The sequence below is a fragment of the Ambystoma mexicanum genome, chromosome 11 (genome assembly GCF_040938575.1).
Source record: "Ambystoma mexicanum isolate Mex_15411 chromosome 11, UKY_AmexF1_1, whole genome shotgun sequence".
NCBI lineage: Eukaryota > Metazoa > Chordata > Amphibia > Caudata > Ambystomatidae > Ambystoma > Ambystoma mexicanum.
Genome location: NC_090934.1, coordinates 738,587,021 through 738,609,356, shown reverse-complemented (window position 1 = coordinate 738,609,356; position 22,336 = coordinate 738,587,021). Strand labels below are relative to the sequence as shown.

General features: G+C 42.4%; 1 protein-coding gene across 1 annotated transcript in view; it reads right to left on the bottom strand.

Moving 5' to 3' along the window:
- Positions 1-22,336, bottom strand: part of DKK3 (dickkopf WNT signaling pathway inhibitor 3) — a 400,000-nt gene that overhangs the window by 290,336 nt on the left and 87,328 nt on the right. The window contains exon 3 of the mRNA XM_069623641.1: positions 4,636-4,776. Coding sequence (XP_069479742.1) covers positions 4,636-4,776 — 141 coding nt within the window. The remainder of the gene's footprint in view (positions 1-4,635; positions 4,777-22,336) is intronic.

Here is a 22,336-nt window from a genome sequence, read left to right as displayed (position 1 = left end):
TTACTGCCCCTCCCAGTGGTGGGAGTTCCTTTTGAGAGGATTGGCATTGACATTGTTGGTCCCCTAGACTCTCCAACCTCCTCAGGCAACCAATATATATTGGTTGTGGTAGACCATGCTACCAGATATCCCCAGGAAATACCTATGAGAACTGTTACTTCCCAAGAAGTGGCTAAGGCCCTCCTTGGTATTTTTACCAGTGTTGGGTTTCCTAAGGAAGTTATCTCTGACAGGGGGTTATATTTTATGCCCCACTACATGCAGACCATGTGGAAGAACTGTGGAGTAATTTGCAAGTTCTCAACTGCCTACCACCCACAAACGAATGGGCTGGTAGAAAGGTTTAACTGGACGCCTTCTATTTCCTTATAGAGAGGTGCCTCAAGTTGGGGTGGGTTTCATCCCCTTTGAGCTCCTCTATGGTCATCCAGTCAGAGACCCTTTCGTCCTGATCAAAGAAGGGTTGGAGAGTGCTCCATCCCTAAAGCCAGTCCGTGTCACTGACTATGTACTAGGCCTCAGAAGGAGGATGGTACTATATGCACACCTGAAAGCTGGTCAGGCTCTGGTCAAGCATTGGCATGACTAGAAGGCCAACATGGTGGAGTTTACTCCAAATCCATTAGTACTAGTGATGGTTCCTACATGGCAGAGGCCCTTACAGGACAAATGCACTGGACGCTTTAAAGTTGTAGGCAAACCTGGAGAGGCTAATTATTTAGTGAACGTGGGCAACCCCAAGGAGGCCCCTAGGGTCTTTCACACTAATCATTTGAAGGCCTATCTCTAGACCAGAACGAGTTGCCTTGCGTCTAGCCTCTGATCAAGAGGAGGAAGAGAGAAGCTCTGCTGCCTGATCTCCTCAGGGGACGCCCTTCAGATGAGATACATGAAGGAGTTAAGCTATCTTCAGATCTGACTCTGCAGCAGGAGGAGTGCAACGCTCTGTTGACTCAGTTTGCCTCCCTGTTTTCAGAGACACCAGGCTGGATCCCTTGGGGGCAGCATGTTATACTCACAGGCTACAGTCTCCCTGTCAAAAGCAGGGGCTACAGAATGTCTCATTATGTCAGAACTCACATAAAGGAAGAGGTCAACAAGATGTTTGACCTTGGGGTTATAGAGCCATCCACCAGTCTACGGGCTAGTCCAGTTGTATTAGTGCCAAAAGCAGGAACCAAGGAGTTGAGATTCTTTGTGGACTATAGGGTTCTGAATGCAGTCACAAAGACTGTTGCACATCCTTTACCAGGACAGATGAGCTGGTGGACAAATCTGGAGCTGTCAAGTTCCTCAGTACATTTGATGTGACCTTGAGCTATTGGCAAATGGCACATGGCACTGGCAGACCATGCCAAGGAGAACACTGCATTCCCCACCCCAGGAGATCCCATTCAGATGTACCATTGGCTCAAACGCCCTCACACTACATCAACCATGAGCCACCCAAAAATGAATTGGTGGTTCAAACTTTGATGTATGGGCACCTTATGGAACATGACTCCATTGGAGAATGTGCATCAAATGCCATTTTTAAAAAGTGCATAAAAAGATTCCAGTTTGATAAAGGATTAGACAATTTTTAAGTCAACCTAGCGTGCCCCTCCTCCTGATGACCTGTTTTTTTATCGTTGTCTGTCTTGCGAGCGCTCTGAGGCCTACGGATAGATAGATAGAAGATAGAAGATAGATAGATAGATAGAAAGATAGATAGATAGATAGATAGATAGATAGATAGATAGATAGATAGATAGATAGATAAATAGGAGGCTTATACCAGTTTAGGATTATGCCTTTTGGACTAAGGAATACACCTGCTGCATTCCAAAGGGTGGTGAACCAGGTTCTAAATGGGTTAGAGGACTTCTGCATGGCATACTTGGATTACATTGCAGTGTTCTGCCCCACTAGGGAAGACCTTCTTCACCACCTAGGATATGTTTTGCAGGCTCTGGAACAGGCCCATTTTACCATAAAGGCAAGTAAATATCAAATTGGTCAGAGCAAAGTGGTCTACCTTGAACATGGGGTAGGAGGAGGTGAGATTAGACCCTTGCCTAGTAAAGTACAAGCTGTACAGGACTGGACCACCCCCACTACTCAAACCCAAGTGAGAGCATTTCTAGGTCTCACTGGGTACTACCAGAATTTCATTGAAAATTATGTGAGCATAGCTTCTCCCCTAAATGTCACCTCATCTCCCAAATTTCCTAAGAAAGTCAGATGGAATGAGAAGTGTGACAAGGCATTTGAAGGGCTGAAAAAGGCCCTCCTCAAAGCTCCAGTCTTAAGAGCTCCTAATTATACCCAATCCTTTATTGTACAGACAGATGCCTCAAATACAGGAATAGGTGCAGTCTTAAGCCAACTGGATGAGCAAGGAAGGGAACACCATATTTGCTTCATCAGTAAAAAAACTGAAGGACCATGGAACAAGGTGGGCAACCATACAGCGTGAGTGTTTTCCATTATGTGGTCATTGAGGAGGTTTAGGCCATACTTGCATGGTTCTAATTTCCTTATTCAAACTGACCACCAACCCTTGAGATGGTTAATATAAATGAAGGGGAAAATCCTAAATTACTTAGATGGTCTATCAGCCTCCAAGAGATTGATTTTACCATTGAGCATAGGTCAGGATGCAATCGCCAAAATGCTGATGGTCTCTCCAGAAAGTATGAATGACTGGAACAAGTGATTCATACAGGAGTGGATTAAATCCTTGTGTACCTTAGTCTGGAGGGTGGGAGGGGGTGAGTGTTAGGGAGAATGTTCATGCTTCAAACTCCTGCTACACCTTGGAAGTGGACTCTGCTCATTGGAAAATGACCCCCATTTTGTTGCTGTAGGCATATTTCAGTGAGGTGGCTCCTGTGCCTCTCCACATGCCTGCCATTATGCCCTATGGGGGATAGGGCTATGTGGCGAGACTTTTCAGTTTGTGCTGCCAAGCAGGATTTCTCCAACAGCAGGTGGCCTGCCCTCCATGGTATTTGGGGCTAATTTGGGATTTTTCAGTACAGCATTCTGTGTTGTCAAACTGAAATTATACTGGTATTGTGAAAATTGGGAATATACTGGGATTAATTCAACTGGGATTAACCTGAGATCATTACAATTAAAGTAGACTGGGGTGTGCTAGGCTGAGAATGTACTACTGAGATTTTATAGTTGGTAAATATATTTTGAGCTTGAATATACACATTGGGGGTCATTACAAATCTGGCGGTAACCTGCCGGTTCTACTGGTAGGCTGCTGCCAGACTGTAACACCCTTTCAGCAGCCTGAGATCCCGGTGCCACCGGGACATTCCAAGTCCCAGTGGCTTGGGATATCAGGCGGAGGAAAAAGTTAATCCCCAATCTCATAGGACTCCATGGGAATGGGGACTTGGAAGCAGCGGCACTGTTTGTAACGATGCCAGTGCTTCCATGACAACTGTGCCTACCAGGGCCGATGCGACCAGCAGGTCAGACCTGCTGCTCACAAGGGCACCGGTATGCACAGTTGTAGTCTGGCGGTACGGCACCCTTGTTTCTGGACTGCTGTACTTCTAATGACCCCCATTGAGTAACAGCAAATTGAGGGCTACTGAACTACTACGAACTGCAAATATACTGGGGCTGCCAAATTGTGAGTTTACTGAAAATGTGAAACTGGCAATAAAGTAGGTTTGTACAAATATGGGATTCATATTGAGATTGGAAACCTCACAATACACTGGGATGGACAACCTGAGACTATTTAGGGATAATGCAAACTGGGAGTGTATTGAGGTTTTTATACTGGAGTGTACTTGAACTGCCAAATTGATAGGGTACTGAAATAGTGTGAACTGGAGTTATGGTTGGGTTGTCAAATTTGGTGTATACTGACATCTTCAAATTGGGAGTATACTGGCATTGTCAAGTGGAGTATACTAGGATTGCTAAATTGGGTTTTTTGCAAACAGTGTATTTTGGGACTGTGAAACGGTAAAAATACTGTGATTTTGCAAACTTAGAATATACTGCGATAGTCAAACTGGGAATATACTGGTCTTTTAAAACTGGTAATGTTGAAGTGTGAGTCTACTGGGATTGTCAATTTGGAAGCACACTGGGATTGTACCAACCGGACATATACTGAGGTATGCGCCAGCGGCAGCTGACAATCACAAAGGAGCAGATAAAAACAGCCCTCTGTGTCATTGTGATACAGGCGCCGGAGGGGACAGTTGTACACAAAAAGAGTAGGTACCAGCTTGCGATAATGTAATGCAGCACTGGATCCAGTGCCAGGACCATGTACCCAATTCCAGTGTTAACTTGTTGTTTAAGGAATGCATGTACCATAAACAGAATTGCCCCTTGGTGCCAATAATGGCTATTGCCCAAATCAGTGGTCATCGTTTGATCAACCACAGGATAAGTAAAGACTGCGTCTCCCCACAGGGATTCAGTCCTGTTAGTTATAAGATTTCCTCAGCTAAAATTCTACCCACTGAGCAATCTTACTGCTTAAGCCATGTGTTAACCATTAGTCAGGGACTTATAGGCAAGCCTAGGGTACAACAGCATCCATTATGAGACATGAAAGACATTTCCGTTTACAGGATGAGAGGATTTAGAAAGAAACTGCACAGTGAGTCGTACCTTATCAATTTCCTGGAGAGTGAGAATGGTTTTGTTTCCAGCCTTCGCCTCTACACTGGACTCATTATGGTAGTTTGGTGGCAGCTTTTCCAGGTCCACATCTGGTCGTGCTTCCTCTGGACTCTCCGCCTCCACTTCCATCTACAAGATCATAACAGAGGGGTTTATTTCACAGCAACTGGGCGCAACACAGCAGCAGTGAAACAGGGCAACAGCTGAGCAGTTTCAAACGGCCCCCAACCAATTAACGTCAAGCGTTATTTATCGTGTTTAGATCGCAGCTCAGGAGACTGCTATTGCATAATACTCCATTAGGGCTTTCTCTGAAACAGTCGAGCAGACTGCGCTGCAACAGCAGAATATTGAATTCCAACAAGTTGATGAGTTCCCTGACATTTAAAACCTGGGAAACAGTTTTTAGCTCCTGAGCTACGTAGACGAGAGGACATTATATGATCCAGAGATGTATTCGGAGAGGCCTATTCTACAGGTTTCTCCCCCATTGTATCCTTGAAGGCCATATCCTAAACTTGGAAGCTATACGAATAGTGATTGCTTTTAGAAAAAACGTATTATCGTAGTATACAGTTAACACAGGTCAACATTCCATATGTCGCTAATACACGCTTCATGACTTCTGTTCTAGAACGTAGTCCAAACTTCTTCCCTCGAACTGTATCGTGGATTCCAGCTGACCTTAAAGCAATCCCCCCGCAGCAACCAATCGTTCCTTAGCCACAGCACAATACCAATGTATTTTCTGCATGTTGGTGGCAATACACTCGCATATCTCATCTTAGCGTTTACTTTTTAGTGGCTGGCCATCCAGCCGCTCCCTCACTATACTGCCATCTGCATCAATGTTCCCACAGGAGGAGCACACTGCACAGTACCACACAATGGACTGTGCGTAGAGCTACTAAGTAACTGGACCTATCTAGACTCCCACCTGCACGCTTATCTGCATCCATCACCGCATATAGCATAGCTCCCCGTCGTCAGGGTAACGCACTGTATACAAACAAAACACAACCATTTCCTGTTTTTGGATGCCCAGGATAACGCACTGTATACAAAGAAAACACAACCATTTCCTGTTTTTGGATGCCCAGGATAAAACGTGCTGCACTTGTTCACTTCTCCCAACTAATCAAACATAAGTTCCCTCCCATATCTGCCAGAGCACCTGGAGACCATACAAATGGCAGCCGTGCTTGGTACAAATCCGATTCAACAAACAGTGGGCACTGGATCTGCCAGATAATTCATTCCTGTTTGAGAAATCAGTGACCTATTTTTAACAGAGTAAGATGATGTTGGATAAGCTGGATCCTAAATTAAATACACATTTCTTCATGGTTGACAACACAATTCATCACCAAACATGTGGCACGTTGATGGGGGCAATCCTTTACCCCTTGAATGGCAATTATGTATGTGTAAATGTGAAATGGAGTGCATATATACACCAGAAGTACAAAACATTTTATTTATCTGCAGACGATAGTTATATTTGGAGATTTATATCCAAGAGTTTGGAAGAATGTGTAGCTAGTTTGAACAGCAATGCTAGAAATATATAACCAACATTGGAATGGAACAAAGGGAGAGTGGTTTTTTTGGACCTTGTGCTTAAACAAGAAGGTACAAATAAAACAAGAATGCATAGTAAACTGATCCGACTAAATTGGTGCTGTATGCAGAGAACACACACCCATAAAAGCTGATGAGCAGCCTTGCTTATGGCGAATCACTAAAAACACATGGCAATTGCACTCATTTAGACATTTTTGACTCTGAAGCATGTACGCATGTTAGGCTGCGGCACCCTATTTGATGCTTTCACTGATGTTTTCCTCATTGTACCACTTACGCGTGAAGGGAATGATGATTATAACTGAAGCAACCATCACTACAACACCTAGATAGCAGAGGCCATGATGCCATGCTCAATGCCATAAAGGCTCCTTCCCATAGGCCGTGGTAACCCTCAGTTCATCGCTGGAATGAGTGCTTGTTGTACCCCTACATTGAATTCTCTGTTGCCAACTTCCTTTTTGATCACTGTACTTCTATGGATTGCCCTCCTTCGTCTGTTTGTGGATCACTTGGCCTGCATGCAAACAGAGCATTTATTTGAAACTCCTTGTGGTACATTCTTTGTTAGACTTCTCCTTGACCATCCCTCTCTTCCCTGGTTCCCTATCTGATTGCACCTCGAGACTCAAATGGACTGTTACCAGTTTGTTAGTCCCATTGCCCTTCTCAGAGCCTCACATCCTTGGACTGCCCGTGCTCATTCCAGACAGTTTGGGTTGACCCCTGCACACACCCATACTTCTGCATTTCCTTGATTGCAATGTTGAGTCTCCATTCATCAGGGGGCCCACCCATCCATTGAACCCTTCTATTGAACCCATTTCCAAATGCCACCCCGGACTGATCATCAGGTAATCAGGTATGCTGTTTCTCTGGAGACTGGTGGGCAGGGTATTGTTTCTTGGCACTGTTAACCAACCTTATTTTCTTTTCTTACAGCATGGGGGAGGGGGACTGGGGAACAGGCTCCTTTGGAACTTATATCCCTCTCCACGTTATTTCTTTTATCACCTTCCAGATGTTTTTTCTACCACCTTTGGATTGCCATATCTAAAGGGGGTAGCGGGTGCTGGATATCCAGGCACCACACTACTCACTTCCTGACAACATTGATACAATGGTTCTCTTACTGGGGCTATAGTGACCAGTGTTTCAGGAAATGCATGGAATTATCTGTTGACCACTAAGAGACTAAATACCAACACTCGTGATGAGGAAATGTTTGAATGATTACAGCATATTGTACTTATTACAACTTGTTAATGATCTGAAAAATGACTTAATGAAAACCTTTAATTACATATAGAAAGCTGCCTAAGCTAAAGGATACATGATGCCCTAGTTTGCTGCAAGGCTTGGCTGAACCTTGCAGTCAATTGTCAAACATAATCTGAAATGTATCGCATTACTTGCGTTTCGCGTAAATTGTATATAGCAGCACTATTTGAAAACCGTGTGACAGATTGTCTGAACACACGAGCGCCATTAAAAGCCTGAATGAACAATCTGTGAGTGTGATACATTGGAAGACATACCATTACACTGAGTCATTGTACTTATTGGGTTTTGTGAAATAGGAAATGTTTGCTCCTATAAACAAGGTGATGATAGGGCCTTAGCTTTGAGAATGTGGGAAGGCATGATGGATTAATATGACTAGGGCAGTTAAGCTGAGCCTGAACAGACGGAAGTAGAACCCTTGGAAGTGCCATCCTCAATTATGGGCCAATACTTGAGCCTGCAGATTGCTTGGAGCAGGCGCTGAGCCCACTCCACCATACGGACTGCTTTGCCTGGTCTGTTTAAAGAGTCAGACATTTCCAGGGAAGAGTAGAACTCTATTGCCCCATACAGTCTCCTCCCAACCTCTTAGCCTGACTCCAGGTGTCCCTGTGCCTGGCATACACAGCAAAGGGGCGGGGGCGTCGGCCCACTGGGTCTTGGCCCCCTCTCACCCATGATGGAGGAGCCAGCTCAGTGATTTACAGGGCGCTCCCTCATCAATTTATTTCAGCTGAGGGAGCACTGCTTCCCTTGGACAGTTACAGTTCCCCAGCCCAGCAAGTTCAATGAGCCATGCAAGGCTGGAGGCGTTTTACTTCCCCAGCCTTCCCTGGCTCATTGGAAATGCTGGCTGGGGAACTGCATGTCTGTATGTGCAAGGGGGTGTTCCTGCACGTCCTCGCACATACAGATAGAGAAGGCTGAAGTGGGGCGTCTGTTCACCCACACTCAGGCCCCTGCACGCATATGCAGGAACCAGGAAGCTTCCTGATTCCTGTTCATGATAGCAGGGGCTGGAGCACTGGAGAGGAAACTTCAGGACCCATGGCAATAGGTAAGTGTGTTCATGTTCATGCATTATTTTATTTAAATTATGTGTATGGATGCATTCATGCTTGTGTTGTTAGGTGAATGTATGATGATGGATGCTGGTGTGACTGAGAGAGTGCTTTCTGTGTGTATGTTGTGTAAATGCGTGTGTATGTGCATTTATTTATAATTTAAATGTGTACGGATGTGTGTATGCTTGTGTTAGGAGTGTGTGCATAATGATGGGCGCTTGTGTGAATGCTATATTAATATCTGTGTGTGTGTGTGTGTGTGTGTGTGTGTGTACCAGCGGAAACACACAGTGTGTCTGTGTGTGTATGTTTGTGCTGTCCGTGGAGCTGATTTTGGCGAGTGGGGGTGGGAGGTTTGTACAACAAAGGCATTTAAAAAAAAGCCTTTGTGGCACAATCCCACTCCCCACCGGCCAAAATAAGCTCTCCTTCTGAGGCGCTGTGGGGCCCAGGCGACAGGGATGGTATTTTCTTACTGGACATCTTTCATAGATGTTCAGTAAAAAATACTATGCCTGCCTCCTGAGCCCCCCAGCACCTTGCATACACACATAATCACTTTGATTGTGTGCCTGTATGTGGGGCTGTGGGTCCCGTGGGGCCCAGGGGACAGGGATGGCATTTACTCTACTGGACATCTATCATAGATTTCTAGTAAAAAAATACTATGCCTGCCTCCTCAGCCCCCCAGCACCTTACAAACACACATAATCCATTTTATTGTGTGCGTATGTTAGGCGCTGTGGGGCCCAGGGCACAGGGATTGCATTTTTTACTGGACATCATTCATAGATGTTGTAAGTGATTTCAACCCGGCACTCCACCTTAGTCAATGCCTAGCGTGTGATGCACAATTGAAATCCTTAATTATTTATTTATGTCTATAAGTTCTTTTATTTCTGAATGATGTACCCTTATATCACGCCCTTCTCTTTGAATCCCCCCCGGTCACACTGAACCAGGAAGCAGGCTGGTTTGCGCAGTTAAAAATATTTATTATATGAATTTCACTATATAGATATATATCACTATTTTAATGGTTATACAATGATCACCAATGGGGTGATGTCCCAATAAATCACTTTAATCACACGGAGTAATGATAGGAAAAATAATGCAGCATAGAATAATACTTTGGTGTGGGTTCAATCAAAAATGCAATGTGATTACTCTTTGCCCCTGCACACTACTCAATCCCCCCAATATGCAATATAAAGAGTTGGAAGGAGAGAAAACAGGTTTCAGGAATACAGAATTCAACAAAGGAGTATCAATCCCAATTTCCCCCCAGCAAACTCAGAGAGAGAAACAGGAATTATTGCAAACTTGTCAAAAATGGTATAAAGTTGGCTTTGCATGGATGGTAAAAACACTGAAAATGGATTTACTTCACTAAAATGGGTTCAATACTAGTGGGAGCCACTGTGTATGGTATCAGACAAACACTAGCAATGATTATTGAGTAACTAGCAAGTTGAAAACTTAATTCTGAGGCCAGATGCAATGAACAGCTATTTCACACATGATAGATTTGAGCCAAATGAAAAATATGCGGCAAACTTTTCTGCGTGCGGTATGCGCGATTGCGGAATAACTATGCGGTTTTGGGTTTGTTAAAAGGTTGAGGATGTTAGCTTCAATTAGACACTTAAATTCCGTTTCTAGCATAAATGGTGAAGAAGTTATGAAGGTTTTTGTGGAGGTAATTTTTTTCAGAGAGAGTCAAAATAGCAAAACCAGAATGCGCTTTTTAAAATTAACAAACAAGGTTTCTTTACACTAGGGGAGACTATGAAGATGCAAACTAGACGACAGCGCAGCCACCAGCCCAGGATATCACTGGATGGTTTGGCCTGCCGAGACGCTTGCCTTTCTTCAGAATATATATCAGCGCAAAGATGATTTTAAACACTACTATTACAAAGGACTATAGGGTAAGAGAAAGAGTTCAGGCAAGACAAAAAGATTTTAACAATGCAGTTCTGGATATAAGAGAATGGGTTTGTATAGGATTACTTATTGACAATGCATATGCTAGTGACAATCCTATGCTATGGATACTCACTACCAATTTTTGGAATGGGCCCATCAGGGAACTGGTCAGGGATCTTTCTGGAAAAGAATCCTGCTAGCACACCGGAGTGGACTCAAGGCGCTCTGGTTCTGCAATCAGCAAGGCACTCTGGACACCGCACGGTGGGAGTGGACTGGATCTGATGGGTTCTGGTTCGCAGCTATCTGGTCACAGCTCGGCTACTGGGTTGGATCTTTGGATTCTGGCAAGAACTCTTAGCAAGAAAGCAGCATAGCACAGCCAGGCTGTTCTTTGGTTCCCCTTAGAGGTCTGGGGTAAAATCTGGTTTCTGGATTTTTTTAAAGGCCAAGCTGAGAATGGTTCAGCTTTGGAAATGGGCCTTTCTGCTTTCAAAGTTCTGGAGTCTGGAATATGGATTTCTCTTGCAAAGTGCTCCGCCAGCAATCAGTTGGTGGGTGAATGTGTGTGTCCTCTAGGTCCTAAGCTGTCTCTATTTATGTATTTCCTAAAGGGTTGGGTATGCTGACTTATCCTAACCACACCCCCTGGTATTCTATTGGCTAGGGTCTTTCCTCTCCCTTGATTTGAGAAGAAAACAGAGTGTCATCATGACGATGTGTTTTATGATCCAGGGAAAACCTCCCCTTTGCTTCTGCACATGAAATCTACTTTTCCTATAATGCATATTTACAAGTTTACAAACTTGATAGCGACAGCATATTTTATCACAGATTTTCTGGAGCAAGTGTTCCTCCAAGCCCCGTCGCGGTGAGAGCTTGGGTCTAGATTTGGCAATTTTTCACACTTTTGGTATGGTACCCAATGTCAGATTTGTCCACAAATGTACACATATGTGCACATTATATATGGGCATAATCATATGAAGTTTCATGTTTCTTGCATCAATACAATTGCTACAAAACGACAATGTCTGCAGTCATGTACCTGAACATAGCACAGAGTCCTGAGTACTTTTAAAACATGACCAAAAATTCCACATTAACAATACTGTAATTTTCCAATTTTTACAAATTCACACAGTCCTTTGTCAGTCCTTTTCAAAAATATACTTTTCTGTGCTTTAAGAATAAACAAAACTGTCTGTTCCCGCCCCCAAAGTTCTGGTGGCTCAAGATCAATCCCCGCTTCTTTCCTCCGACAGGGGCTTCTGCTGACACTTGCATCTGCATATCTTTTCAATCAAGGAAGTCCTTTGTCTCTCCCAGGAGCAGCAGCTCAGATCCCCTCCCCTCTTCATTAACACCTTCATGTGAGTTCCTGAGCCAGAGAGCAGAAGGGAGGTGCCTTTTGTTGGGATAAACTGTGGAATTTGCTTTGTAGTTTTGGCTGGCATCAGTTACTTTAAAAATCACTTTGTTTAAATTTTTCTTTGATTAAAATAAACTTATAATTTCAAAAGAGGCAAACAGAACTCTAATTCCAGTCTTTTAAAACATAGAGATTAAATAGTTTCAACCTATATTACTTTTGATGGCAAGTCACGTAATTCCGACCATTTGATTTTACCTGCACAGGTTTAAGCTTCCAATGTAATTAAATGACAGCTGTCATACAGGCGGCCGGTGGTATTGCGCCCATATCTTGACAGATTTTCACAGACAAGCACACTTTTTAATGTGGGTATTCTGATGGATTTTGCTTTTCCTGACATTGTGTGCTCATGTTCATTCCTTAAATAAAGTGACAGGTAACACCCAGTAAGGATGTTGGATATTTTCTGGATTTCAGAGCACTTCTGGGTTTCCTCGCAATAAAGCACTGCCTTTCATGTAGTTTCCATTTTCACTCTGTGGGCAGCCCAGTGACACGTTTCAGCAGTGTGGTCTCCTTCCACTACTGACATAGGCAAAGTAGATTGGCAGCCATCTTTTCCGATTTCACTGTGCAATTTTCAGAGGTTTAGCGCGCATAGGTCTTTTTGCTGCCATTTTGCTGGTTCTGGTGCCACCAGCACGCAGGGATGTCGCAGGGCAGAGCCTAGTGGGTCAGTAAATCCCACAATGTGTAGTCAAAATACCATGCCTGTCCCCTGGCCACGCCAGCACCTTGCATACACACATAATCACATTGATTGTGTCTCCGTGTTGGGCACTTTGGATCCCAGTGGGCAGGCATAGTATTTTTGTTACTGGACATCTATGACGCATGTCTAGTAAAAATACCATACCTGCTCCCTTGGGCCCCCCAGTGTCTTGCATACACAGATAATCACTTTGATTGTGTGCGTGTGTTTGGTGCTGTGGGGTGCAGGGGACAGACATGGCATTTTTTTAATGGGCATCTATGATAAATGTTTAGTAAAAAATACCATGCCTGACCCCTGGGAATCCCAGCACCTCTCATACACACATAACCATGTTGATTGTGTGCATTTGTTAGGCACTTTGGAGCACAAGGGACAGGCCTGGTATTTTTTTACTGGAGAGATGCCTAATAAGAGATACCATACCTGCCTCCCTGGTCCCCACCAGAGCCTTGCATACACAGATAATCACTTTGATTGCGTGAGTGTGTTTGGCACTGTGGGACCCGGGGCACAGGCATGTCATTTTTTTTTACTGCCCATCTATGATAGATGACCAATAATAAATACCATGCCTGACCTCTGTTCCCCTCCAGCACCTCACATACACACAATCACATTCAATATATATATATATATATATTACACGGACATGGTAGTGTCCGTGTAGTTATGGTTAAGTTACTGTTTCCATAGGAAGAGCACTTTTTGGGCAGCCTATGACTCCGCTCTCCCTGGACGAATCCTCACCAAACATTGCAGAAAAAAGTATATGGGCCACTCTGATTTTTTCTGCAAAGTTTGGTGATGTTTGGTCCAGGGGGGGAAAAGTTATAGGGGGGGGTCCCAAAACGTATTTTTTTCCCCTAGACTTAATAGGGGAAAAAGTTTGCGCACGCCCACAGTCTAAACCGCTGGATGGATTTTCACCAAATTTGCGGCAGGGGCAGGGGCTTGGTCCCGAAAGCGTGCTTTTGTAAATTTGGTGACAATCTGTGCAGTAATTTTCTTTAAAACAACCAAAAAGTAGGTCTCAAAACATTAGTGATATCTATGTCCGCTCCGCAGTCACACTTCCCTGTTCGCTCAGCAGACAAGATAGCGATTGGCTAAGGGGCTGGCATCATGGACGCGGACACGGGACGTGTCTGCCGATTGGCTGCAGTGAGACGTGTCCTGCTTCAGATTGTTTGGATGCGCCCGACATCTTGGATCTGCCGACAGCGCAGCGGCAACCAGCGGGAACATGCTATTTCAAAACTATTTTGCTGTGTCACAGTACTTGGGGAGGTGCACACACTAAGAGATGGGAGAAAAACTGTATTTGTTCAGGAAGTAGGTGTTAATGATGTATTTTCTATGCCCGCCTTGTTTGAAATGTTTGCACCTACAGAAAATGAGGCTTTAATAAGGGTCGTATTTCACACAGTGCTGTGCAAAGGCACCTTGAAACTGTTCTAAGGACACGCGTGGTGTTAGCGAACATTGAAATTGAGTAAATATCGTTATTACATCCTATGGGTGTGTTGTTGATTAGTATGCCGCCTTGGGTGTGACATGCTGCGGCGGTTGTGGCCAGGATGCATGGCCGTAGGCTGTAGGCCGAAGGCCATACTTCCAAGACTCTAGGCCCTGGCCACAACCACCGCAGCATGTCACACCCAAGGGATACACCTGTTGTATTGATTATCAATTAGATGGTTATTGAGAGTGAGTACAGTCTTGGGTGCATGGCCAAAGGCCCTGCAACCGAGAACAAACTTGTCAACTCTAAAGTTACAAGCCAACATGGATTTCACATAGTGCGGTGGTTGTGGCCAGGACGTACAGTTTTGAGTGCATGGTTGCAGGCTGTAGGCCATACACCAAAGACTGTAGAACCTGCCCACAAGCAGTGCAGGATATCACATTCATACATCACACTCATACATTCTATTACGTATCTGGTAGGTGTGGGCAGGGCCTTGAGTCCTGGGTACAAAATGAGTACATGCTACAGCTATAATGTTTCATTATATGGGTGTGTTACTCATGTATAAGCGAGCATGGGTGTAATATGCTGCAGTGGTTGTGACCAGGGCCTAGAGTCTTGGGTGCATGGCCGTAGGCTGTAGGCCGAAGGCCATACTTCCAAGACTGTAGTTCCTGGCCACAACCACCACTGCATGTCACACCCATGGATACACCTGTAGTATTGCTAATGGGTTAGATGGTTGTGGAGAGTGTGCACAGATTTGGGTGCATGGCCAAATGCCATACACCCAAGAACAAAGTTGTAAGCATGAGAGTAATAAGCTACTGCACACCCATACATTGCAATATCTATGGACATACAGCTAAGAGTCTATACTTTCGCCACATCCACTGCTGCATACACACCTATAGACACACCCGTAGTATTGCACATCACTCAGGTGGTTGTGGGGAGGCCCTGCATTCATGGGTGCATGGCCAAAGGCCATGCACCCAACAAAAAAGTTATAACCTCTTAACTTATCAGCCAACATGGGTTTTACATACTACGGTGGTTGTGGGCAAGACGTAGACTTTTGGATGTATGGGTGCAGGCTGTATGCCTTACACCCAAGTATGTACACTCTGCCCACAACCACAGCAGCATATGATATTCATACATGCCACCCATACAATAGAGTATGTATCTTGTAGGTGTGGGCAGGTCCGTAGAGTCTTGGGTGCATGGCTGTAGGCTGTAGGCCGTAGGTCATACTTCCAAAGATTTAGGCCCTGCCCACAACCACCGCAGCATGTCACAGCAATGGGTACACCTGTAGTATTCATTATCGCTCATATGCTTGTGGGGATTGTGTAGAGTCTTGGCCGCATGGCCGAAGGCCATGCACCCAAGAAAAAAGTTGTAAACACTGGAGCTATAAATCACTTCATACCCACACATTGAAATATGTATGGACATACACCTAAGACTTTAGGCCCTGGCCACAACCACTGCAGCATATCACAGCTATAGATACACCCATAGTATTGACCATCACTCAGGTGGCTGTGGGGAGGGCCTGCACCCAACAGCAAATTCATCCGTAGTGTTTTAAAAGCACAATGAATATGATATGGTGTGGTAGTTGTGGCCCAGACATAGAGTGTTTGGTGCATGGCCGAAGGGCATGCAGCCAAGAACAAAGATATAAGCACTGCAGTTGTAATACACTATGGATTTTATATACTGCATACATTGAGAAATCTATAGACTTACAGCCAAGTATGTAGCCTGTGGCCACAATTACTGCAGCATATCACAGGTATAGGTACACTCGTACTATGAAACATTATTCAGGTGGTTGTGGGAGGGCGCACCGTTTTGGGAGCATGGCCAAAGGCCCTGCTCCCAAAACCAAGTTTATACGTACTGAAATTAGATGCCACAATGGTTGCGATATGCTTTGGTGGTTCTTGGCAGCACCCAGAGTCTTGGGTGCATGGCCTTTGGCCAGCACTGAAGTCATAAGCAGTGAGGTTAATGGGCGTGGTGTGGTGCGGTGGTTGTGTGCAGGTTGTAGTGTCTTGGCTGCATGGCTGCAGACAATGCACCAAAAACTAAACTTAGAAGTAGTGAAAATAGAAGCACCATGGTTTTCATATGGAGTGATGGTTGTGGGTAGGACCTATAGTCTTGCTTGCTTGGCTGTAGGGTGTAGGTGGTAGGTTGTACATCAAAGATGCTAGGCCCAGCCTACAGGCAGTGCACCATATTACTGCCATTGATTAGCCGTGTACATTTGCATATGTATGAAATGACTGTTATTATACTTACTTTTTAATTTTTTCAGAATTCATACATGTGTTACATGATTGCAGTACTTGGCGAAAGTAGCCTTTTTTAAATTTCTGTGATAAAAGAAAAAAGCATGTTAGTGTTTGCATTTTATAAAGATTTTTTACAAAGTATAATAGAAAGTTCAGTTTTTTTTTACCCTCATATTTAGTTCACAAACCAGTGTACTGTGCATTGTGCTCAGTTTCTGTGTTTGTGTTTCTAATCCTTGGGTCTGAAGGGAAAAAGAAATCCTTGTCGGATTAAAAAAATGCCTTAATTTGCTATGCTACAAACTATTTCTTTGTTTTCTTTGAGTGTTTCCTTGTTCCTTTTGCTTAATGTTATGTTTGTTGCCTTGTTGCTGATTTTTAAACAACAGCTAGATACCAGTTGGCGTATTCTAACTGTGCATTTGTTACGGATCTGTGGTATTCATTTATCTGTGTCGTTGTTATACAGTCTTGGGCAGTTAGATACCTGAATGCGTATTCTAACTGTTTGTAGTCTTTCACTTCGTTTTTTGGTAATGTAGAAGTACACATTAGTTATTAAATTTTGCCTTCAAGAAGATTAAATACGCATTTGTAAGATTTGCTGGTAATCTCTGCTTTAGAGTAATAGTGCTATCATTACATTCCACCCATCCACATTTCTTTTTAATGTATGCAGTGTAGTGACCTGCATTGGTTGTGGCTCCTGCATGGTAGATTATACCTACTGTTGTAAAGATTTTCTTTCCAAGTGACACTTGACCGTGTGTGAATCCAGTCAGCTTGCAGTTGTTTTTGGTACCATCTGCTTTATAACGTAGCAGCATAAGTATTATGTACTTACTATGTGTTTGTATTAGTAAGCTGGAGCGATTGTCTGAATTACACATAGTACATAATCTGCCATGGTTTGCATTCTGTACAAGATGCTGAAATAAAATGGATTCACAATTAGGTATGGATACATACACAAATCGCTCATTTGGGATTTGTTCCTGTATCACATTGCTACAGAGAGTGCATGCATGTTTCCAGGTGTATGAAATCTCATTTATAGGTATGCTTTTGTTTTCCAGTACTTGTAGTAAGTACATTAGAAATTCTTGTGGATCTTCTTGTGAGTTTATAGTGAATTTCACTATTCCAGCACAGTAGTCCAATTCTTGTCTTATTCCGTGAACACTGTACGTGTTGTCAGGATTGTTTGTTGCATTTCTATGAAGGACTAACATTTGTAAACACAATTGGTCTGTACTGGGTAAGTAAATGTTGTTAGAGATTGGTGGCAATTGCAATAGAATATTTATTGCTACATTTGGATAGCAACTTACACCAGTTTCATTTGAAAATTTGAATGGACCAGCTAGTTCTGACTCTGAGTGCTTTTTTTCAGAGTTTGTCTTCCCTATTTGAAGAAGTACCTGGTTTACTTTCCCTAATAGGTTCTTCTTTGCTTATGGTACTTGAGGAACCTTTGCCTTCCTTTGTTTTCTTTGAAGGATTTGCTGTGAGATTCTGTTGCATTTCTGTTCCAATTAGTTTTCTTTTACCACGTTTTACTTTTTCTGGAACAGGATATTATTTGAGATGGGGGATGTACAGTGAACGTAATCTATTGTATTCTAAAATGCAAGGAATATCAGCGTTCGCTTTACTTGCATCAAAGTTGATTAGAAATAGATTGTCAAGTGTACGTAACCGTGATAGTGCTATGTAGCTCATGCCTTCTTTAAAGACTGTGTTTCCTATATCTATCAATGCCTTGTCTAGGGTAAGACCTTTGGATTTATGAAAGGTGACTGCATAAGCAAGAGTTAGAGAAAGATTTTCTCTACGTACGTACATGTCTTTGAACAGAAGGAATCGAGCAGTTGAGCGCCCTATTCTTTTCACTTCTGAAAGTTTGTCAAAGCGAATATTGACAAACTGAATGTTGGTGTCACGTGGGTATGATTGAAAGCCAACAACTGTACCCAGTTCTCCATTAACTAGCCCTTGCTCTACGTCAAGGTTACTTTTAAGCATTACTCTACAATTTAAGGACAATTTTAATATTTTTTCCAACCCATCTGAGTTGGAGATTGAATTTTCTAAGCTATTTAGTCTTGTTGTGGCTTGCTGACACATGGGTAGTGTCATACCATGTACGTCTAGTTTGTCTGTGGTGCAAATTTCCATTATTGGTTGCATTTCTTTAATTAACATTGTTTCATTGAATTTGAAACAGCTTGAAAGAGTTTGCATTAAGGCCATACAATTGACATTTTTGTGCGCTAATTTTTCCATAACATCAGTAGCACATGCATTATCGCCATAAAGTGCATGAATGTGCCGGTTTTTCAATATTGCTTGTGCTTCTTGAGATAGTACACCAACTCTAATATTTTTTAGGATGTTGGCATAAGTGAGATCTGCAGATTGACGCATGTTTTCTGTTAATTCTTTGTATTGGAAATGTTGCCAAAGGTTGACATTTCCTATGCTGCAAAACGTTTTGCGGCATAGTTTGTGTCCTAAGGTTTTAAAAATAGGTTCACCTTTCACTGGTGTCAATTGTAGAAGATCTCCGAAAACGATAATGTGTTTCCCTGCAAAGAGTTCTTCGTAGTTTGTTTTAAGTACTTCTTGCAATCTGAGGTGAATCAAAGCCAACATTAGGTTGGAGACCATGCTTACTTCATCTATTAGTAGCATTTTCATTTGCTTGAATACTCTGCGTAGTTCCATTGCAGCTTCTGCAGAAAGTTTGTAATAGTCTAATTTGTTTTGGTGTTCTACTGGAAGAAGTAGTAATCGGTGTAAAGTGACACCGCCTATGTTGTAGGCAGCTAAACCTGTGGGGGCAGTTACAACAGCTGACAGTTTGTTGTTTGTCAATTGCTGAAGGAACTTGCTGACGATTTTGATTAAGAATGTTTTTCCTGACCCAGCTTCACCACTGATGTACAGTAGTATTGGTTTGTAATTTTGGCAAGTACATTCTTTATTTTCGTGCTGTACACCATGTACCATTTGTTTTGTTACGTCTTCAAAAATGGTGCGCTGATCTTTGTTAAGTTTTGCTTGTTGTACAGTTAAGTCTTCTATATTTTCTTGATAGTGACACATGGTGTTTTCCACTTCTGTCATCGCTAATTCTGCCTCATTTGCTTTAGTGGCTGTCCTAGTGGTTCTTGGCTTCCTGTTACAGAAGGTTGACTACTGTCGGAAGAGTCCTTGTCTAGCTGGGCCTGAAGTTCTTCTTCGTGTTGCTGTACATTGTGCAACATTGTTTTGTACTGCGTAAAGTTCACATCGGTGATAGCGCTTTCATTTGCTTTGAAAGCATCTTCATAGCAGTCATAGTTATCTAGTATCTCTTCCTCTTCTCTCCATGGTTTAAAAAGTTGTAGCAGAGACATGCAATATAGTTCTTTCTGTTGAGGAGTTTTTAATGACAATTTAACATGATTAATTAAGCTTCCTTTGGTAAGTTTCACTAAGCTGCCTTCACAATCTGTGACTCTATATCTGCCTTTGTTTTCATCGGGTTTTATATTATTTTTGTATGCAAAGTTTTGAGCTATGTGGTATAGACACATGCTTTCCAAAGTTCTACTCCTCTTTGGATAGTATTTGTCCAGTAAATTGTTTTTTAAAATGTCTTCGCTGTTGGGATCATTTATGGCAATTGATTCTAGGTCCTCATATGATTTCAGAACTCTTTTTCTACATTTAGCAGGACCAAGACTTAGCCATACTATGTTCTCTGATTTTCCATACAAAGCACTACCGGTTAAACGATCTGCCGCTTCATAGGCACCACATTCTCTATGAGAGAGCATTTTTATGCTTAGGCTGTACAATTTCTGAGCTAGTGTTTTGTCTGATGATAGGTCATCCCAGAGGTCTTGAAGCTCTGTTTTTTCTGCTTTTGTTAAGTAGGCTGTAACATATCGTGCAACAGCAGTGGAATTGTCTGCAATGTACCGCACATCTATGTTTGCATTCCATAAGAGGGCAATGATTGCATTGTAATCATTGATGTATTTTGATTCTTCTTTTCTTTTTATGTAATACGTGTTCTTAGGTGATTTACCTTTAACACTGTGTTGAACGGAAGACATGAATTTGTTGACTTCACCTGTTTCTGTAACTGGTCTAGGGAAACCAAAACGGCATTTGGTGTAGTATTTCCCTTTGTTTTTGTATTTGTGACGACAATATTTGCCACATTTGTGTCTTTGAAATTGTAAAATCTGCCCATGCAGGTTACTATGTGTCCGTTGTGAAGGGATTTCACAAGGGACATATTTTTGGATGAACTGCAAAACAGTGGCATCAGTGTCGTGCCCATATTAACTGGATCTAGAGAGCAAAGTTCTCCAGGTGTTAATAAATGTATGTCGGTTTTGTTGTTGTTTGATATGCGTAGGAACTCATGTAAATCTTCCCATGCATATTCTGCACAACTTAGTGTAACAAACCAAGTCGGTGGTCCAAGGTTTCTGATCATACAACGTACGTCTCCAATGCCGTCGGAACCAGTATTCTTTTGTACCATGCATGTTTGCAAACAAATTTGTTATATTTGATAGAAAAACCTCATCTTTTTCTTGTACTTTTTGTATTAATTGCATAGCTGACATATTTTGAAAGTGGGTTCCAGATTTCAAAATGTGTGCAACTCCGTAACATAGGGTTGCTAGTTCACTTTCAAAGAGTAGGTGTAATATGTATTCTACATTTTGTCTAAACCTAGGATCTTGCGAATACATTCGTAATGAGCGGTATTCTGATGCTGTAATTTGAGTGGGTCTATCATCGTATCTTCCACCTTTGCCAGTAGGAAATAGCAGTGGAAAGGCACGTGCTTCTATACTTTTTTCCCATATGCTCATTGGTGAACCTTTGATTTGTCGCATTTGGTAAGTTTCTAGTGCATTATCTATGCTTTCATTGGAATGCAATGGATGAATTGTGTACTGGTCCAAAAGAGTGGATACTGCAGTAGGATCCAGAAGTTCGAATTGTCCAGTTTCTGTTGACTCTTCAATTATTTCAGTTGTTTCCCTTAAGCTTTCTTCAATATTTATTTCCTTGTAGTATTCGTTATTGTCTTTTAGATATTGCAAGACTTCTCTAACTTTATGTAAGTCCACCAGTTGTTGCCAAATTCTTTTGTCTTTTGTTGGTACACCATTTACCAAGACAATTAAAGAATGCTCTATTGAACGTTCCACTCCTAGAGTGTGTACATTTTCTGTTAGATCTAATGGTAAATAAACTACTTTGCCACAAATGCCTTTCACCAATTCAGAGGGAAGTACTTTTGCTGTTTTTGGATGAAGGCGTATAATTGCTTGAACTGTTTGAATTATGATGCTCTCATACAAATTGAGTTGTTGCAGGGTTTTTGGTAGTCGGAACAATTCCAAATTATTTGTGATAGCATGTGAAGGAGTTTGGTTGTTGTCTAGTTTTGTAGTGCAGTAACTGCAAAATATTAGTGGTTCACTTATTTGATATTTGTATTCGGCTTAAAGGAAGAGAGCTAATTCAAACCATTTGTAATCTTCATTGTCTTCTATTTTGAATGCTACGTCTATATTTTTTGTGTTCCTTTTGTAAAACTTTCTGCAGCAACACACACACACACACATGGTTTGGTATTTCAGCTGATGCACTTTTAAATTGTAGTATTTCTTTTTTGTATGCGTGTAATAGAAGGTTGCTATGTGCAGAATTGTTGGCACTCTGTTCTACAACTATTGCATTTTGTAAGTGGGTTTGACTTCCAAAATATTTTCTCTGAATACGGTCCATTTCTTCTTGTAGATATTTGGGTGTCCATGCAGAAGAGTGTTATTTAAATTGTCTAATCCTGAAGCTGGACTTTTAGCGTAGTATATTTTATAC